Source organism: Physella acuta, unplaced genomic scaffold (assembly GCF_028476545.2).
Source record: "Physella acuta isolate Inbredline_101_S28 unplaced genomic scaffold, ASM2847654v3 ptg000841l, whole genome shotgun sequence".
NCBI lineage: Eukaryota > Metazoa > Mollusca > Gastropoda > Physidae > Physella > Physella acuta.
The window spans coordinates 695,289-717,089 of NW_026732358.1; the positions used below are offsets into that span (position 1 = coordinate 695,289).

Below are 21,801 nucleotides of genomic sequence, written 5' to 3' on the forward strand. Positions count from 1 at the left end.
ACTCATCCCATGTAACACCCACATGACGTCAGACCCACCCACACACAATTTCAACTCGACCACTGTGGCCGCGCCAATCTGACCTTCACCCCCCCTCTCCCCCATCAGGTGAGCCAATCAGGTGCGGAGACCGGCTACATTTGCCGGATGTCTGACGGCCCGATTGGCGCGATGGCGGACCTGTAAAACAATCGCCGGTGCGCATGAGCTGGTGCGCAACACTGGTGCGCAGTATTTGTGCGCACGGGCTGGTGCGCAAAGTTTGTGCATACTTGAACCAGAAGTTGGCCAATGACACGACAGGGGTGAGGGAGCCAGGACAACATGTGGTGACGCCAGGTGTATCAGGACCGTCGACGTCTGGGGGTGGGGGGGGGGGGAAGGGGGGGATAGACCCTGCCTGGCCGCTGTTTACTCACCCAGAAGTTGTTTACTGTTGCCATCGAGGGTGATGTTTCAGTTGTCTTCCCCTGTTGTATTTCATCAACACTTTTTTTTGCGAATGGAAACTCCGTGAGTGGAGGGGGGAGGGATGGGTTGCTTTTTTTTTTTAACTGGGGTTGCAGTCTGCCATTTGGTGGGGTAATTTTGGTGTAGACTGTCTAGTCTGAAATAGTCAAAACCTCTCCATTCTAACATATTACAATTGAGTTAAGGAATATTTTTAATATAAACGTTGATATAAAAAAAACACAGATTAATTTTTGAAGTTGCGTTCAGAATTAAACATAGAAATTTAAACATTTTGACAATAGTTCATCTGTGCATTATCCATATTAGCAATAAAAAACCTCGTCACTAACCATTCTGCCTCTCTCCATCCAACCACTAACTAACCATCCTCCAACAAACCCTCCTGACACTAACCATCCTCCAAGAAACCCTCTTGACACTAACCATCCAACCACTAACCATCCGGTTATTTAGTGGTATGGGAGAAACTTAAAAAATGATTGACTTGCCCCCCCCCCTCCCCATTCCCGTGGAGATATCTGTTCAAGCACAATTCAATGCCCCTGGGTGCCCCGCCCGTGGGTAATTTACAGCTGGTTAGGTCTTCCAATCAAGTTTTACTGGTATAGAGATAAATCAAAAACTGAAAAGTATTTTTGATGAACTTTTATGGGGTCGCAGCTATTCAGGTGGGTATTTTCTCAGGCATGAGGTTCATAAACGTCGTTTGAGAATATCGTTCCATGGTGATGTCGTATGGCGGTATCGATGTATGGTGGTATCGTTGTATAGTGGTAACGATGTATGGTGGTATCGTTCTATGGTTGTATGGTGGTATCGTTGTAAGGTGGTATCGTTCTATGGTGGTATCGCTATGCGATGGTATCGTTGTATGGTGCTATCGTTGTATGGTGGTATCGTTGTATGGTGGTATCGTCGTATAGTGAAACGTTGTATGGTGGTATCGTACTATGGTTGTATGGTGGTATCATTCTATGGGGATATTGTTCTATGGTGGTATCGTTGTATGGTGCTATCGTTGTACGGTGTTTTTGTTCTAAGGTGGTATCTTTCTATGGTGGTTTTTTTTAATGGTATTATTGTTTGGTGGTATCGTTGTATGGTTGTATCGTTGTGACTTGGCATCGTTGTTTGAAGGTATCGTTCTATGGCGATATCGTTGTATGATTGGATTATCGTTTTGTGGGTATCGCTGTGTTATCTGATCACCATCATAATATTTTCCTTCCGGAGCCCGTCGCAAAATAATCTTTCCACTTTTGTCATTTTTTGACAACTTTCTTTTGCAGACAATCCGGCTTTTATCAGTTGTATATATTATTTTGTGTGTGCCCTGCGCCTCCAAGTCAACCTTGGCCTTTCCTGTGTTATTTGTACTCCTTTAGCGTCATGTTTGTTATTTCATTAGATCTTATATATATATTAAATGGTCCATCTTTAAAACTCTTGAACTTAACAACTAAAGTCATAACCACATGCTATCGATTTTCATCATCTTGTCAACTTACCCACATTTTTTTTATTTATCAACTTGACAGGAAATAGTTCGTCTTTCAACTGAATATTTCCTTCATATTTGACTATCATCTATTAACCCTTTTCTGACCATTTATTAACCCTGATGTAGCGAGTTTCTTAAGATAATATCCCACTTTTTGTTCTCCACCCCCCCTGACTCCGCCTCCACCCGCCCAGTCAAAGGTTACATCACTAACAAAGTATCGTTCCTCACTCCCCCCCCCCCCCCGGGCTTAACTCCATTCCTCTCCCCCGTACCGCGCCAGTAAGACCCACCAAACAGCAGACGTGAGTCTTGCACACCCTAATGGGCCTGGAGAGATTCAGATACGAAACTCAGAAGATTGGGAGCTTAGTCGTTGAGCTCAGGCCGACGTTGCCGCTCCCCGAAGCAAATGACTAATTTCTGGTGGTCTTAGCTCCAGCCCACAGTTCCAGCTCGGCTAATATTTGCAGGCGAGCGCGACAACCCAATCGTCTGCTCGCCGCAGCAGATCCGAGTCTGGCGCGGCGATCACACGACTTCCTCCACGCTGCCCACTCCCTCCTGGAACTAAGGACACTCGCATGTTTGGCGCTCGTGACTCGGGATGGCGCCGTCAGCACACTTCCGGTAAGCCAGATGTAAACACTGATCCGCCATGATTAGCTGTTGGTCGTCTGCGACTCAAGTTAAAGACTCCAATCTTTTTTTGTGTGCGGCACCGGGATTCCTTTTTTTTTTGTTGTTAAACCAAAGAAATAAAACACATTTCTGCCAAGTTGTTGCCTTTGGTGTCAGTTTTATAGGGAACAACTGCGAGAATTGTAAAAAAAAAAAAAAATGACCCTTATTGTAGAATACTATCGTTGTTTTGAAAAGTGAAGTTTGACTATTAGAAAAGAATATAATCTTGTTAGAAAGTTAAGAAAGTTAACCTACATCAAGTTTAGCTTGAAGTCTTGAAGTTGATAAGTTTGTACACGAAAGATTGCTGACATTTTGTTGGAGTTAAATGTACATTTTCCCTCTGGTGGTTTAAATACTTAATAAAGGACCATTCAGTTATTTTATTTTAAAACTTAGGTCAATATCAACACAGTCCCAAGCATTTTTTTTTTCGTGATTCCAACTGAAACCACTTTACAAACCAACGGAAACAGTTCGATTTAAAGTCGATGTGAGCTTTTTTAAATCATTAGTTTTGTTTTTTAATAGTTTTTTTTTAAAAGTATAAACCATAATTTTCTCGGAAAAATGATAAATATCAATTATTTAAATTTAAATTATTAAATATAATTATTTTAACTTTATCATTTTCAACTGCAAAGTTTTGCGAATTCTATTAACATTTTAAGAAGACCTCGGTTTGATGTCGCACATTTTGTGCTCTGATTCTGGTTTGGCTACTTCAGTGCGGGTGTGTCTAGAACAAATGATCGTAACCGCCTCTTTATTTAGCAGACGACACCTGTGGTCCGAATACCCTAGGTTACACCTATTCCATTTTTCCATGATACGTAGCGAAAACGGCATTATTTTTCAAGACTCGTAATTTCAATGCCGTTTTATTTTTCTTCTACAAACGGCTGCTCCTGCTTGACAAAACTAAAATAACTCCAGGCTAATTGTTTAAGTGGGTACAAATTATCGCCGCCCTTGTATCCCCTCTCTACCAGTGGTGGCAGCGATGCTACACCCCCGACAATCGACGCGAAAATTACCGCGAAAAAACAGATCAAGTGGAGACAAGTGGTCCAACCGTCTTCAAACCCAAGGTAAGGATGTCGCTACGCCTGCTAACCCAACGCGTGTATTTTTGTTTTCGTTTTTTTATACTCCTGGACTCTCCCTTTGTAGAAAATTAAAAAAAATCAATTTTCGACAAAAATCTTGAGTAATAAACTGAGTTAATAGCCTTGAAAAATCAAGTGAGATAATCATACGATCTCGTCGGCTGGCTCCCGCGTGTTTTTGAAACACGACATTTTTGTCCTCTTCTGCGACATTTCTGTTCAAGATCACTCGACGCTAACTTTCGGTCGTTAAACTTCCCGCCATTTAAGTCCCTGAGTTCGCCGACTCCGGGGTTGGATTGTTTCAGTCGTGCGCGCGCAGTGCGGCCAAGATGGCGCGGTAATCACTTCCGATGTTGACAGGGACAAAAGTTAATTGGCACTGTCTTTATCAATATGTTTTTCCTCAGTGCGGCGCTGTTTCTCAATAGGATGCGCCTCGTATCTGACACACGCTAAAGAGACTTTTGAATTTAATAGCGAAATAAACCGTCGTCATTTTCTAATAATTGGTAACAAGCAATTTATTTTACTAGCGGCGCGTGCGTCGATCTCGATTTCGCTGCTAAGCGTGGTTGCTAAGCGTGTCTGATTGTTCGGGTGACTATCTTGTTGGATTTGTGGATGTAAAAAAAATGGCTTTATAAACGACCCCTCGACCCCCGTCCCCACCCCCGAACGTACGTTCATTTATCGCAAGGATGGCAACAATTGAAGATATTTTTTGAAGTGTTGTACTCAAATCGGAGTTGAATTTGTCAGATTATGTTTGGAGACCTTCATTCTTACAGCACTACGTGGATCACAAACTACAGGGATTCTCATCTTCCTGGCAAAGGGAGCTGTCGAATTCATGTCACAAAAATACATATTATGTATGTACAATTTTAATCAAATAGTTAATTAATTGCATAAATGAAGTTAGCATAAAGCTAATGTCCAATATGAGTTAGGGATAAGGCTCACGTTATGTGTGTTTGGTTATGGATAGGATTATGATTAACATAGTGCTATTTTTAGCTTGGGGTATGGTTCACTTTTTGCGTAGAGAAATTAGACTGTACCTGATAGACGTCAAGAAATGGACGTCAAGAAATGGACGTCGACAGCGGATGTCAGGTACGGACACAAAGCAAAAGACGTCAGATAGACAGTGTTCCAAGAAAAAAAAATTATGACGTCGTATGGGTAGTTGTGGGACGGCTTGGCCGAATGGTAGAGCTAACCCAATGTCCTGAGTTCAAATCCAGGTTCAAGTCCACAGTAAGTGCCCGAGTCAAAGCTAGGGAAAGTAAAGGCGATCTGGAATAGTGCTGACCACACTAACCCTCTATACGCCGAGGTCACAGAAACAGGTGAACTCTATTTCACTAGCTTCAGGGACCGTCAGGTTCAAAAAAGAACTTTACCTTTACGGGTATGTGACCAAAACTTAGAGTAAAATAGCGCGAGAACCGCTGAGTAGAAAAATGATTTTCTTGTGAGATAGTTGACTTCACATCGACTTAGATAAGTGGTTCATGCGACAAGGGGTTTACGGAGTGTAAGGGGTTATGTTAAGGGGATATAGGGGTAGGGGGGGGGGGGTAACAGGGAGGATGGGGGTTGTCCGGATTATGGAAAGGGGTGGGGGAGCGTGCAGGGGTTAGTGAGGGTGGGTAGGGGGTTACTAATAGTTTAATGGGTGTGTCATGTAGAGAAAATAGACCAGATGTGTGCAGGAGGGAAGGGGGTAGTCTTACAGTAGTAGGATATTACGGTGGAGGTGTTTTGATGTAGTGGAGGTTCTAGTCCAGGGTAGGGACAAGGGATAAGAAGAGTTTGAGGGCGGGGATGACGTGAGGGTGCCTACATGTGTGCTTGAGGTGTCCCCTCGAGTACATAGCTCCGGGTTAGGCAACTTAACATAGTGAGATTCATCAACATACTGAGATTCATCAACATATTGAGATTCATCAACATACTGAGATTCATCAACATATTGAGAATCATCAACATAATGAGATTCATCAACATAGTGAGATTCATCAAGACTGTCGGAAGCTAATCCAAGTTACGCCTTCAGATACTTTGTTTAACTACCATTTCTCAAACCCAGTGGCGTAGCCAGGATCGTCTCAAGAGGGGGGGGGTTCCAATTTTTACCCGGGGACAAACTTTCGATTTGCACCCCCCCTCAAACTTTCGATTTGCACCCCCCCCCCCCCTCAAACTTTCGATTTGCACCCCCCCTCATACTTTTTATATATACCGAGGGGTCTATGGGGGGGGGAGGGTTATGACCCCCCCTAACCCCCCCCTGCCTACACCACTGCTCAAACCCTTCTCTAAGGTGTGTGTCTGACCCACGGTAGGGAAATCTAAGTAGGTTAGCCTGACCACATTATCCTTTTATATGTCTTGGTCACAGAAACAGATGAACTCTACTTCATCTGCTGTATCGTGCAGGTCGTGAAGAAAAAAATCTCGTACCTTAAAACTTTAATTGGGGGGAGGTAGGTTGTGTTTATTTCTAATTCAAATATTCTGTAATCACTGTGTTTGTAAGGTGTTAAGTAAGACACACAGACACACAAACAAACACACAGACACAATGCTCCTCTTGTAAGACAATAATTAATTTAAAGAGCAATTACGAATGTATACAGACCCATCCGTAGAGGTTTTGTTCCATCCACTTCTGTAGGCAGAGAAACAGCATCTAAACTAACATCAACTTTAGCGTCTAGCGAACTCTTGGATCAAACTTTGTCAACATTTTTAGGATCATATTGAAATCAAATTACGCCTATTTAAAACCGTCAAAATTAATTGTTTAGAAAATTAAATTCGCTTCTTCATTGCGCATGCGTGAAACAGGAGACCTAAAAAAAACTGATTCTCAATTCACCCCCTCTCCGCACAAGTTTTATTGAGGGAGATCACATGATACAGGCGATGTTGAAATAACCATCTTTTATTATAAACCGATAAAATTATCATTTTTCATCAGTGGCATATGTTCGTGTGACAAGGAACAGTCTCGCGCGAGATAGTGGACCACAGGGGAGATGGTAGGCACCCATAGGCACCCAGAGGGAGATGGTAGCTCCGCAGAGGGAGATGGTAGGCACCCAGGGGGAGATGGTAGGCACCCAGGGGGAGATGGTAGGCACCCAGGGGGAGATGGTAGGCACCCAGGGGGAGATGGTAGGCACCCAGGGAGAGATGGTAGGCACCCAGGGAGAGATGGTAAGCACCCAGGGGGAGATGGTAGGCACCCAGGGGGAGATGGTAGGCACCCGTAGGCACCCAGGGGGAGATGGTAGACACACAGGGGGAGATGGTAGGCACCCAGGGGGAGATGGTAGACACACAGGGGGAGATGGTAGACACACAGGGGGAGATGGTAGACACACAGGGGGAGATGGTAGGCAAATAGGGGGAGATGGTAGGCAAATAGGGGGAGATGGTAGGCACCCGTAGGCACCCAGGGGGAGATGGTAGGCACCCAGGGCGAGATGGTAGGCACCCAGGGGGAGATGGTAGGCACCCGTAGGCACCCAGGGGGAGATGGTAGGCACCCAGGGCGAGATGGTAGGCACCCAGGGGGAGATGGTAGGCACCCAGGGGGAGATGGTAGGCACCCAGGGGGAGATGGTAGGCACCCAGGGGGAGATGGTAGGCACCCAGGGGGAGATGGTAGACACACAGGGGGAGATGGTAGGCACCCGTAGGCACCCAGGGGGAGATGGTAGGCACCCAGGGCGAGATGGTAGGCACTCAGGGGGAGATGGTAGGCACCCAGGGGGAGATGGTAGGCACCCAGGGGGAGATGGTAGGCACCCAGGGGGAGATGGTAGGCACCCAGGGGGAGATGGTAAGTACCCAGGGGGAGATGGTAGGCACCTAAGGGGAGATGGTAGGCAAATAGGGGGAGATGGTAGGCACCCAGGGGGAGATGGTCGGCATCCAGGTGCCAGTTGTTGGGCACCCAGTGGCGGAGGCGGAATGCGATGATGGGCACCCTGGGGCGAGATGGTTTTATATCGTAGCCCAAGTCGTCTGCCCATTTAACTACATCCAGGCTATGGAACCGTGTACACAAGCGGCGGGGGGGGGGGGGGGGGGGGAGTGGGGGGGGAGGGAAGTGGGGACGTACGGCACTACTACGACCTGAGCCAGTAGGTCAGGGTGTAAACTTGGGACTTGGACTTGTGACACGTTGTACAGTACATGTAAACATAAACATACACACACACAAGTACAGGAAATATCTTGTAGTCTATAGGCTTGAAACATATGAATTATATATATAGTCTATAGGCTTGAAAAATATCACTTATATTATCATATATATATATATATATATATATATATATATATATATATATATATATATATATATATATATATATATATATATATATTTATATATATATATATATATATATATATATATATATATACATATATATATATATATACGAGTAAATATAGATACAATTCTTACAAATATATGGGCCTAACGTATAAGGCTTTAAGACATATTTAAAGGAAAATGCATTGTCTAGTTTATCCATATAAATTTCCCCTGATGAAAGCCCCCATACAAAGTCTAAACCCAACCGCCGCCATAAATTGAGAACTAATTGAATCATAAGACGCTTCTATTAGAACGGCGTCAATATCTTAACTTGAGACAGAGGGGACTTAACGGTGTAGATGCTCTACGGTAAAACTCACGTTTTTTAACCTCTGTTAATTTATGTGAACAGGTTTTGATATCGTATTGACTTAAGACAAGGGTGGTGGTGGAGGGTTGACTTAAGTCAAGTGTGGTGGTGGAGGGTTGACTTAAGACAAGTGTGGTGGTGGAGGGTTGACTTAAGACAAGTGTGGTGGTGGTGGGTTGACTTAAGTCAAGTGTGGTGGTGGAGGGTTGACTTAAGACAAGTGTGGTGGTGGAGGGTTGACTTAAGACAAGTGTGGTGGTGGAGGGTTGACTTAAGTGTGGTGGTGGAGGGTTGACTTAAGACAAGTGTGGTGGTGGAGGGTTGACTTAAGTGTGGTGGTGGAGGGTTGACGTTGACTCTCTCCTAGTCTTAACTATATCTATTTTCAACTCCCTTCTAATACTCGACCAACACCTTTCTCTATCTTTGACCGTCTACCTAACTCTGAACAGCTGTTAAATCCTTACACTTGGTCAGCTGACCGTCTCACGTGACCAGTCATCATCTCGCATCTCATTAGTGCCTACCTATTCTCAACTGCTTGATCTAAGGCTATTGCCTAACCTCTATATTTTCTCCTTTCTGTTGGACCTATCTTGTCAAATTTTGCGTCACCACAACAAGCGCACAGTGGTACATCGACATACGAGTGCCTTAACACACGAAATTTTCGAAATACAAGTCACTGAGCTGTAAAATACGAGAAAAAAAATTGAATCACGAGAAACCTCGGGTTGAAAGTGAGATAAGTAAATAAAGCTTGGCGAAAAAAAAAAAGCAATGACCATTGGAAGAAAAATGACTGCGGAAATTAATGTAAAGTTACAAATAATTGTATAGTAGTATGCATGTTCAGTTATGTTCAGTGAGGTTTAGTTCGCTAACTAGAGAGATAAAAGGTAACAGTATTAACATTGTTACGCGTGAGTGAATCCTTGTTTAGCACCAACCACGGGTTATAAACATGTCCTGCATTGCTTTAAGATAGCCATATTATTTCCCCAATCAAATCTGGGGTTTGAGCTTTAGACTCTCGTGTTAGTGGTAGCGAGCTCTACACGCCGACCACATATATTTAATCTATTTAAATCCCTTTACGTCATCGTTAATCCCATGTTGAAGAACCCGTTAAGGTCACATCTATCGGTAGGGGTCGAGACCCAAGTAGGGGTCAAGACCTCATCCCTCCCACCTCTCTGTTCCCTCCCAACAACACCCCCGCAACTCTATACTCCCTCCCTACTTGAAAACAACCACACGGAGTTTTACCGTAAAGTAAAAGAAAGAAATGTTGAAATCGATGCCGGACTATTATGTAGACCGTAAACAACCCGGTACTCCATCCCGGGTTAATAGACTTGTTAGGGTTGACAGGGACACGCCCCTTTTATCGTCCGTCTGTCTTCTTTGTTTTCTACTCAATACCCCCTCCCCACCCCCACCCGTCCTCTGCCTCACCCCCACCCCACATTTGAACCACCTGTTACAGGTGTGTGGCCTGTGTGGAAGAAAACCAAAGAGGGGATTTGATTTTGTTTCGTTTCGGCTCATGTTTGTGTAGTTTTAATTGTAATTTTATAACAGTTCAGATTAAATTCATCCAAGCTTTTCAACTAAAAACGGAAGAAGCAGCTCGATAATCTATAGCTTTAGCCGAGTGGAAATCTTAATCATTGATTCATCTTTGATGTTTGAAGAGGATAACGTTAACCGATTTAGGTGTACGGATAGGCGTAGGGATATGTGTAGGGGTAGGGGTGTGTGTAGGGTAGGGGTGTGTGTAGGGGTCGGGGTGTGTGTAGGGGTAGGTGTGTGTGTAGGGGTAGGGATATGTGTAGGGGTAGGGATATGTGTAGGGGTAGGGGTGTGCGTAGGGGTAGGGATATGTGTAGGGGTAGGGGTGTGTGTAGGGGTAGGGATATGTGTAGGGGTAGGGGTGTTGATGGATGTGTAAGTAGGTCATAGGTTTATGGATAAAAGTAAAAATAGGCGTATGGATAAGTGTATGGATAAGTGTACGTATACATGTAAGGATTGGTGTATAATAAGATGTGTTGATATGATGTGTGGATAAGTGTATGGTGTATGGGTAGATGTTAGGATAGATATTGGTATTCGTGTAGGGAAAAAATAACACTAGATATGGTAATACAATATGTCTTCATCTCATACACAAAAGCTCCCTATTTGCTTCCATTATTCATGTATAGTTTTGTAAGCTCTATATCTTTTGATAACCATGACATAGCTGCTAGTGACATTTGAAAAACCATGAAATGTGCAGCTAATGACATGAGATATCAACAGCTATAACAACAGCGTTGTAGCATAGCTGAGATTACAACTGCATGAGTAACGTAATCAAAATGAAGAGTAATTTACATCTATTAATTAAAATAGAAGCGCGTCGAATGATCCACCAACATTAATATCTCAAGATGATCCACAAACATTAATATTTCAAGATCAATCATCAATTAAAACACAAGTCCAAAGGTCTTACTTCAAACAATTCAGATGAGATGAACGAAGATCTTATACTAAAAAATACAAATAGCCAAAGATCTTAGACCAAGTATGTAAAAATCCTAGAATCTGACGACCTACCAGACATATTCTAGAATAATAATGCGACATATTCCAGAAAAGAAAGATATGCGACAATTTGGAGAATAAAAATGCGACGAATGACAAAACAATTATGCGACATTAACAAACCCAAACACCCCATGTCTTTTTCCCCAGATAACTACAACATCCCTAACATAACTACAACAGCACAAAGATTAAGATAGCTTTGACACCAATACCCTTGACAAACTCCTAACCAAACTATCGCCACAACGGAAAGTCACCCTCTGACGCCAGAGTCACGCAACGCCATCTTGCCGGGTCACGCCCCCATCTGGTGATGGTAAACGTTGCTTCCCTTGCTCATGCTCTCTACGTCACTTCCTTTGTTGTTATTGCTCTTGCCCTCCACGTTATCATCGATAGAGGAACATCCATAACTCACACATACGTACAAACTCAAGCACACACACTGCACATGAGGGCTACCATCTTTTGCCGGCACATTGACCGGCTACCATCTTTTGCCGGCACAATGACAAGATATTTTTTTTCGCCGGCACCTTGAGGGTTACCATCTTTTGCCGGCACATTTATAGCCCAATTTTCCCCAGCCAAACGTTACGTATAGCTGTCTTAGCACGCCCAATCAATATACCCGGTCTATTGTCTATTTATTTTTGTTATTAAGCCAAACTATTATGTCTTTGCTTGTGATTACGCTTTATTTCGCAATGTTTTTATTTCAACTTTTGTCGTATTTTCAAATGTCCATGTCGTGTTGCATCTCCTACCTCGTATTTGTCTAGCTTATCGATAATTGGTTGCTTTAGCTGTTTGGACGTCGTTGTAAGTTATCTAAATGGCGAACCAAAAGTCCACATTATTTAACTCTTCCTCATAAAACACAAACATTGCCACACAAACTGCTGTATAATTGTATTTCAAAGAGCAAGGATGCAAGGTTGCTTTGTGTAAAGCTGAAAGTACGGTTTACCGAACTGGTCATGTTTGACAAATTCGGCCTAACCTTTACGGTGAAGACGTCGGGTCGGCCATAAATCTTCTCGGCAAGTCACAATTATTGCCCGGAGATGAAAATTATTTTTCTACACGAGTCCCAGTACCACAACAACGTGATGCACGCTTCGAACGCTCCCAACATAGTGTAGACATTACCGTAAATTACCGCAGAGTGGTAACGGTTTTTTAATTAACCAGACGTTTGCCTGCGCTAACTAGGTTCCTAATTCATAACACTAACCCAACTGTTAACCATTTCTATAACAGAAGTGTGTTTGTGTTGTTTTGAAAATAAATTACAAATCAAGGAAACAGAAAAGCCTATTACAAAGAGCAAACGCCCGTTTCATATCGAGACTAAGCTAGCTTTAAAGCTATTGCTGAAAGAGGCATTCGAACGTTGGATGTAATTGACTACATTAACTAATCCATACCGAGATTGAAAGACATAAAAAAAACTGGAGTTTTTTCTTCCTTATCTTGTTACAGTCTTGAAGTCATCCCACGATCGGTAACTCTGACATATATCACTTTAAACAGTCGCTTCCCTTGTTGGGGGACAAGCAAAAGGCTGAAAGTCCCATTGATTCTCTTGGTGTTTTATTGTTCGTAATGCCGCTGTTCGATGCCTCAAGCGCCGAGGGGTTTTCCCCTTTAGAAGCTACAGCTCCCCCCAACCCTGCGCCCGTACAGGGGCGCACGCAGGCAAGCAGTTAATTGTTTGGATTGCCAGATAAACGACTCCAAGTCGTGATGCATTTCAAACGGAAAAATTAGTTTTTGCAACATAAAATATGTCTCATCATTTCCCGCGCTATTTGCGATTATTGATCCCCTCCCCTTTTTAGGTCTAAAATTGCGTTAGGGGTTGTTGAACGTATAAGGGTAGGGACACAAAAAACGAAATCTGGATGTTTATATATTTTTAACCTTTTAAAAAGCAGTTCGTGAAAGTTTGCGGAAAACGAAGTAAAAAATTACATTTGAATTTGTTGTGTTTGTAATTTCTACCCAAAACCCAAAAGTATAGTGAAGAGTATAGACCTCACTGTGGAAGAATTATAAGGAAATACATTTTAAAAAAAAAATTCATAAAAAACGTTTTAATAACAAGCTTTTATGTAATAATGCACTAAAAAGTAGAAAATAAATTATAGACTACTATTTAAATAACTATAAAGAAAAGCGTGGGTCACTTTAGTATCTATTGGATACCTTTACAAATGTTAAGGAAGACACCCACGCTTTTCTTTATAGTTATTTAAATAGTAGTCTATAATTTATTTTCTACTTTTTAGTGCATTATTACATAAAAGCTTGTTATTAAAACGTTTTTTATGAATTTTTTTTCAGTACTTTACATGTTTTATCTACAATAGAGTTACATGACTAAAAACCATTGCGCGCCTACTGAATATCACGTTCAGTAGGCGAGCAATTGTTTTTGAACGCAGCCATTACGTGGTCGTGATGGCGCAGCTATTGATGACGCGTGTGGTGTGGTTGGCTAGACATGCCTACTAATTCGGTCCAAATTTTAATTAATTCATAAAAAATCAATTAGGCATCCAATTAAGTCAAATTTAGTTTCAGATTGCATTGTCTTCATGTCTTGACCCACGTGCCAACTGTGAATCGTGTCGGTCAAGTAGAACTGTCCGAATTTTCACTCCTGCGTTTCCGTCTAGACAGACTGACGACTGACGACTGACGACTGACGAGGAAGTGAGTTAAATAAAAGCTTGTAAAAATAGATTTTGACCAAATGCTTGAATATAGAATGATGTTTTATCAGTATCTTTAATCAAGTGATCTACCATAGATATATCTCTATCTCATAATATTTTGATGATATGTTGTTTGATGTAAATCTCATAATATTTTGATGATATGTTGTATGATGTCTATCTCATAATATTTTGATGATATGTTGTATGATATATATCTCATAATATTTTAATGATATGTTGTATGATGTATATCTCATAATATTTTGATGATATGTTGTATGATATATATCTCATAATATTTTGATGATATGTTGTATGATATATATCTCATAATATTTTGATGATATGTTGTATGATATATATCTCATAATATTTTAATGATATGTTGTATGATGTATATCTCATAATATTTTGATGATATGGTTAACGTGTATGTCGTGACGTTTGTGATGTTGTTATAGTTTTAAATAAAACCTAAATCTTTGCTACAACAAGATAATGAATTATATTCAAAAGCGTTGCCTTATGACAGTAACCAATACATTTATGACAGACGGTACTGTATACATTTATTATGAATGCAATGAAGATGAAATGGTTACAATCAAACAACGAAGGCAAAAAGGTTTTGGCCAAGTCCAAGAGGAGTTAACTGGCCGTCCTTGTTAGGTTGTGTTAACGATTAGCGTCCCTTGGTTTGTTTGGCCAGGGGGCGGGCGGCCAGACGAGAACAACGCCGGTGTTTGCTCGGGCCCCACAAGTTTTACTTGGCAACAAACACGGCGTCTGCTGGCAGACTTCTCAGTTTGGTCCGGTGCGAGGGTCTGTCCTGTTAGCTTCTTCATTGGCAGACTTCTCAGTCTGTCCTGTTAGCTTCTTCATTGGCAGACTTCTCAGTTTGTCCTGTTAGCTTCTTTATTGGCAGACTTCTCAGTCTGTCCTGTTACCTTCTTTATTGACAGACTTCTTAGTCTGTCCTGTTACCTTCTTTATTGGCAGACTTCTCAGTTTCAGTACTCACGACTCTCCTTGGTTCTCCATAGACTTCCTCCCCTCTCTCTCCTTCCTCTCCCCCTGTTGGTAGACACTGTTAGTGTCATCTGGCTGGTGTCTCCACTCTATATTGGTGTCCCGAACACCCCACTGGTGTCCCGAACACCCCACTGGTGTCCCGAACACCCCACTGGTACACCCGCACGGTACCCTCGGACTGTACCCAGCACGATACCCAGTTATGTGACGGTCCCATCAATATTATCTTGTTAAGTCAACAGCACTCTTCGGAAACCCCAAACCCAAACCCTGCCCTGAAACCCCAAACCCCAAACCTGCCCTGAAAACTAAAAACCCCAACCCTGTTCTGAAACCCCAAACCCCAACCCAGTCCTGAAACCCCAAACCCCAACCCTGTCCTAAAACCCCAACCCTGTCCTGAAACCCCAAACCCCAACCCTGTCCTAAAACCCCAACCCTGTCCTGAAATCCCAAACCACAACCCTGTCCTAAAAACCCCAACCCTGTCCTGAAACCCCAAACCCCAACCCTGTCCTGAAACCCCAAACCCCAACCCTGTCCTTAAACCTCAAACCCCAACCCTGTCCTGAAACCCAACCCTGTCCTGAAACCCCAAACCCCAACCCTGTCCTGAAACCCCAAGTTGCCCAGTAGTTGCTTACACTAGCACCATCTTCATGCTGTGCTAACACAACTTGTACGTGGTGCTACCAAGTCTGATTGTAGTCAACATTAACCCACATTGTATCTAATCCACCACATCTATTGCAGTCTACCAGACCCCAAATTACTGTGGTACCATGAAGCTTGTTGTGATCCACCATCTCTAGACAATCGCATACGAGTTTTAAAAAAAAACAAACATTTTCACACATGATCCCCACAAACAAAAAAAACCCATCTTTTTTAAACCGCACTAAAATTAAAGTTTAAATACTTGATTGTATTAAGTATATTTAACCAAATGCAAAAAAAAAATATGTTTTCCTCTAACTTCTTTTATAATCAACTTCACCACAGGTAAAATATATACGATAATTCAGTATTCAGAACCCAGCTTCTAAGTCTAATACCGCTCCACCAAATCTATTCATCTTTCGCTAAATCGGCGAAGATACAATACCGTGTTTTATTTCTACGTTTGATGTTAGTTTAAAGGGACCAAACTACACACTAATACAGTACAGCAAGTCGTAAACTGGACAATATGCGTCCTGTCACTTCAGTTAAGCAGAACTGTTGTTGAGCTACGATCAAAATACCGTTCTTCTGACATAAGGCATTCAATGTGGTCAGCCCAACGCCATTCTATCAATATTAACAACGTAAAATTACACTCTAAGCAAGAGTAAGCTAAGAATGTTTATAAAATTAAAAGGCTTAGATCACTTCAGCTCTCGGTGTTTGTTTTATGACGTAGCAGGCTGACGTAAATCAGCGGCGCGGACGTGGGCAAGACACAGACAAGACGCAGACAAGACGCAGACACAAGTCGCAATCAACGTGACACGACAGCGTGATCTAGGACGTGCTTAAGTGACAACGCCGGCCATTACGATGTATCTAGCCGGCCATTACGATGTATCTAGCCGGACATTAAGTGGACACTGACCGCTGGTGATGAAGTGACCTTGGTATCTGATCAGAGGGGGACATTCGCCCCTGGGGGGAGGGGAGTGACACGGTGCACGATTCTAAGAGATAAAAATGTTGGATAGAAATACAAATGTTGGATAGAGATACAAATGTTGGATAGAGATACAAATGTTGGATAGAGATACAAATGTTGGATAGGTAGAGATACAAATGTTGGATAGAGATACAAATGTTGGATAGACAGAGATACAAATGTTGGATAGAGATACAAATGTTGGATAGAGATACAAATGTTGGATAGAGATACACATGTTGGATAGAGATACAAATGTTGGATAGATAGAGATACAAATGTTGGATAGAGATACACATATTGGATAGAGATACTAATGTTGAATAGAGATACACATATTGTAGTAATAGGGATTAAAAAGTTGGATAGATAGAGATACAGATGTTGGATATTTTGATGATGGACAGAAAGGTGAAATTTCGATACAGCAAAATACTGGATAAAATGTTGGAGAACGGTCTGAACTTTGATCGTCTTTACAAAAGTATCAAAAATTTAAAGAAACTAGTAATTTATTTCTTAAGCATCATAACTAGAAATAGTGTTATGTTAATTGAATAATTAAAATCTTTGATATTGAGGCAATCAAAATTGTTGGCATTTATACATATATTGTATTTCATAAATTGTAATCATTGTTTAGACCAAAAGTCTTCGTCAGACTTTTAAAAAATCATACAAAATCGCTCACCCTTTTAGGTGCTATATTTTCATGTTTTGTTTAAATTTGCTTTTGGTGATAACTCAAAGGATGGGAATAAGGCCCTAATAAAGAATTAAATCAGTGTAAAAGGTGACTGATATTTCATGCATACTAATGTAATTGGTCTTTAACACCGACTAAACTCCCCCAAGATTCAGAAACAAAATATAACCCCAGAAATAGATTGCTTTATTATTTTTTGTGCAAATTGTCGAAAAGATAACAACACAAAAAATCGTTGCCCATCCGCCCCTGAAGGCGGTCTTTGTTTCCCCATGTTCATGAAGTGAACAGACCGTCTACGCCCCTGTGAGTTCCGTTCCATGTCTTCCCTAAAAGCTTTTCTCAAACCCGGTGATGACTTCTCACACCTCCGACAGGCGAGACCACTCCCAGCCACGATTATCCCCCCATTTTACCATCAAGAGGTTGCGTCCCTTGTGTGTTGAAGAACAACCACCGTCCATATCCCAAACTCCTACCCTCGGTACAAGACCAGCCCCACAGTCCCGGGCGGGGAAACCCTAAACGTCTCCTCCAAGTCCGGAGACTCCGCGGGGACCGTCCGTTCCGTGACCTCCGTCTATGGGTGCCAGCAGACGATCAATCACTTGGTGCCAGACCGCCATTCACGTTGAAACTACCAAACTATCCACTCAACGCCGTGTAAACTTGACCCTCAACCGTTTTGTCACCGTTTATTTCAGGAAGATTCACCCCCCCCCCCCTCCACCCCCACCCCCTACCTCCTATCTCACACACCCGTCCCCTCCCCACCGTCACACGAAGGCCCAGGGAATAATTTCTTCTTTATCATTGGCCGCGTTTTACAGAAGGAAACACAAAATTTATTTTGCTATGTGAGAAAACGGTAAACGGAAAAAAAGTCACAGGAAAAAAAAACACAGAAAAAAAGTCACAGTTTTTGCTAGGAAAAAAAGTCACAGAAAAAAAGTCACAGTGGAAAAAAATTTTTGGAAAAAAAGTCACAGAAATAAAGTCACAGAAAAAAAGTCACAAAAATATTTTTAGAAATATTTTTTTTATTTGTTTAGAATTGTAAAATTTTGTATGTTTCTTGTTGTGGGTTGTATTTTTTTTATAGCATAAATTATTTATAGACGTTAAAAGCATTATGGTTTATAACAATTGTAAGTAAAAATACTCTAATATAATTTACACAACAATCTCAACTTTTGTTACGTATTTAGTTAAAAACGCGGTAGAAAATTTAACTATAAAAAAAATTTAGGCACATTTTGCCGTAGGCTATTCTCTGGTCGGCCTCTCCTCAGTAGGCATTGTCCGAACATATTTTGTGTTGTTGACGTCATGCGTCAATGACAGCATTTGAACCTTGTCGGCTTTCTTTTTTGATCCTAAGTGTTGTTATGTAATGAGCGTGATAAATGTGGGCAGTAAAGGTGGTTGAACTAAACATCTAAACATAACTATTGTGGCCTTGAGTTGAGGGCAGCAAGTCAGACGAACTTACCATTTCACGGTAATTTAATGTTGGTATTTAAAAAAAAACAGTATTAAAACCGTGGAGTTTGGAGCATTCTATTAAACGCTACTAATCTTAAGTTTAAAATAATTACAATCTACATACTTCATACTAAATATTTTTAGATGAATTATAAAAATTCCTATGCATATACAGCCTACACGCATTACATTACATTTAATTAATCCTAAGTTAATTTGCACTCTCTGAATATTTAATACATAAAAGTATTAACAAGTATCATGCAAATATATATTTGTGACTTTTTTTCCTGTGACTTTTTTTCCTGTGACTTTTTTTCCTGTGACTTTTTTTCTGTGTTTTTTTTTCCTGTGTTTTTTTTTCCTGTGACTTTTTTTCCTACAATCGAGAAAACATCAGCATGTTTTCAAATCATTTGCTACAGTCGGTAGCTTTATGATGAACAGTGTGTATCAGATTATAAAATTGTTAGTTTTATGATGTTTAGTTTGTATCACATTATAAAATTGGTAATTTTTTGATGAACAGTATGTATCACATTATATTTAGACCTCAGATTCTGATGAGTCTTCTGGTGTACACACAGGAAAACACACAGGAAAATGATAGGTTCAAAATGGCAATCACGATAAAAAAGACGTTCTTTTAGTATTGTACTGATACACACAAATACACATATACACATACATACATACTGAGATATACATACACACATACATACACATACAAATATACACACACATACATAAACATACGTACATACACATACATACATTAACAAATCTATTGTCTCTTAATACTTGTAGTCATCTAGAAAATGGGTTAACACAATTTCTGCTGCTAAAGAAGACCTTGTTCAAAAACAGCAACAGTCTTAAGCTTTCCATTAGATCAAAACCGCATGTATTTCATTCCTAAATTTATGTTCACAGTCAAGCAAAGATCCCATATTGAGAGCAAATTGTTAATCAATGAACACTAGATTAGCGATACAACAACGAAGCAATAAAGTATCCAGTGGATTAGCCATCCAACAACGAAAGGTACTCAATTTTACACGACATCACTAATACAACAAATTTTCAAATAAATTGTCCAGTGGATCAAGAACGCAACAAAGAAACTGGATTAATCTGCCACTGGATGCTAGGGGTGAGATGGATATCAAGGTCAGACAAAGGTGACTCGCATTGTCCCCAACAGGCGTTAATTTGACGCCATGCGATCAGCGCAGCGCGTGATCAGGTCGATGGCGTCTGATGACGCTGATATGTCGTTGGAGGGGCGCATTAAGCCCGTGTTATGGCCCTTAATGAACACCGCCAACTCCAGGAGGGGGGGGGGGGACATGATACACAGAGACCGGGGGTGGGGGGATACGATCACAGGCTCCATATCTTAGCTTGGCCTTAAATGTTGGCATCACCTGACAGGACAACATCACGCATGCGCCGTGGAGGAAACGGTAGATTATGGTTCACCCCGAACCGCCTGCTCTCTCAAATCTCCCACGTTCGGTGCCGGTGCCAGGGACGAAATCTTGCGGGAAAAACGCGGAGCCGCGAGTGAAACAGGATAGAGGCTTCGCGTGTGGGGCATCAATTTCTTGCTCGTGAAGAAGAGCTCACCCCGGCACGTGCCGCCTGGCTGCAGAAGCTGTTGTTGAGTGGCGCTCCGTAAAAAAAAAAAGTTTTTTTAATATGACCTTTCTTAACGGTGAGGGGATTTCAGACTACGCTGGACTCTTTCGATACTTTTCTTTTACAGAATCGATCATTTTTACCTTTAATATTGCTTCAAATTAAAAAAAAAAAACACCGTTTATTTATTTCTAAATGTGTGTATATATAACTAGGGTTGTTTCAATGGTATCGATACAACTAATAATTCTAACCCTGGCTTGTATTAGATACTGCCATATAGCAAACAGCGTATTCGATACGAGCGAGTCGTCTAATTGAGTAGTATTCGATACGCCCGTGTCTCAGCGCTAATTGAGTCGTATTACGCCCCGGCCCGGGACATATGTTTAGGGGACGGGGGGAGGGGGGGAGTGGAGGGTAACAGGATCGCCCCTGCTCGTGGAATATGGCTTAGTCACGTGACGGGTATAGAGAGTAATGTCTGTGTTTCCTCCCAAACCTTCCTCACTCCGTCCTGGACATATTTCAATTTTCCCGTGGATAGAGTAGCACTGTAGCGCTGGGTGGGGTTGTTACTGGTCTCTTCTACAGCGTTCTTCTGGGTTCTTTGTGGGTTCTTTGTGGGTTCTTTGTGGGTTCTTTGTGGGTTCTTTGTGGGTTCTTTGTGGGTTCTTTGTGGGTTCTTTGTGGGTTCTTTGTAGGTTCTTTGTGGGTTCTTTGTGGGTTCTTTTTGGGTTCTTTGTGGGTTCTTTGTGGGTTCTTTGTGGGTTCTTTGTGAATCTTGCTTGTGTTCTTTGCGTGTTCTCTGTGCTCTTTCTGTCTTCTTTGTGGGTTCTTTGTGGGTTCTTTGTGGGTTATTTGTGAGTCTTGCTTGTGTTCTTTGCGTGTTCTCTGTGCTCTTTCTGTCTTCTTTGTGGGTTCTTTGTGGGTTCTTTGTGGGTTCTTTGTGAGTCTTGCTTGTGTTCTTTGCGTGTTCTCTGTGCTCTTTCTGTCTTCTTTGTGGGTTCTTTGTATGTTCTGTTTGGGTTCTTTGTGAGTCATGTTTGTGTTCTTTCTGTCTTCTTTACGTGTTCTTTCCGTGTTCTGCGTGTCTTATGTGTGTTCTCACAGTCTTCTGTATGTTCTAGATCTCCTATATATTTGTCCACCTATTATAAGTCTGCCCTTGTGTGATCCATATGAATCGCTTGCTTCTTGTACATTTGTATTTCACGATGTCGGTTTGTCACTTCTGTTTTCCTTAATTATCCATGTGGATATTATAATTTTCCCCCTCTGTGTTACGTGATTATGATAGCTGTGTAGATCTTATGTGCTTTAAATGCCTCGGTCTAAGTCCAGTCTTTTCGACGTTTGCTACTATACTCTAAACTGCGCGGTTGCATTTACTTTACTTACTTGAGGTGTATAGACTACTCCTTCAGTTTGATTGCAGACTTAAACGTTACTATTTATATTTGGATTAATCAGGAGCAT

At 41.6% G+C, this 21,801-nt stretch overlaps 1 protein-coding gene across 1 annotated transcript; it reads right to left on the bottom strand.

Moving 5' to 3' along the window:
- Nucleotides 1–6,746: 6,746 nt before the first annotated feature.
- Nucleotides 6,747–7,820, bottom strand: LOC131951967 (uncharacterized). Its single transcript, XM_059314436.1, has one exon. It carries the CDS (start codon nucleotides 7,818–7,820, stop codon nucleotides 6,747–6,749), a length of 1,074 nt encoding a protein of 357 aa, XP_059170419.1.
- Between the last annotated feature and the right edge of the window lie 13,981 nt (nucleotides 7,821–21,801).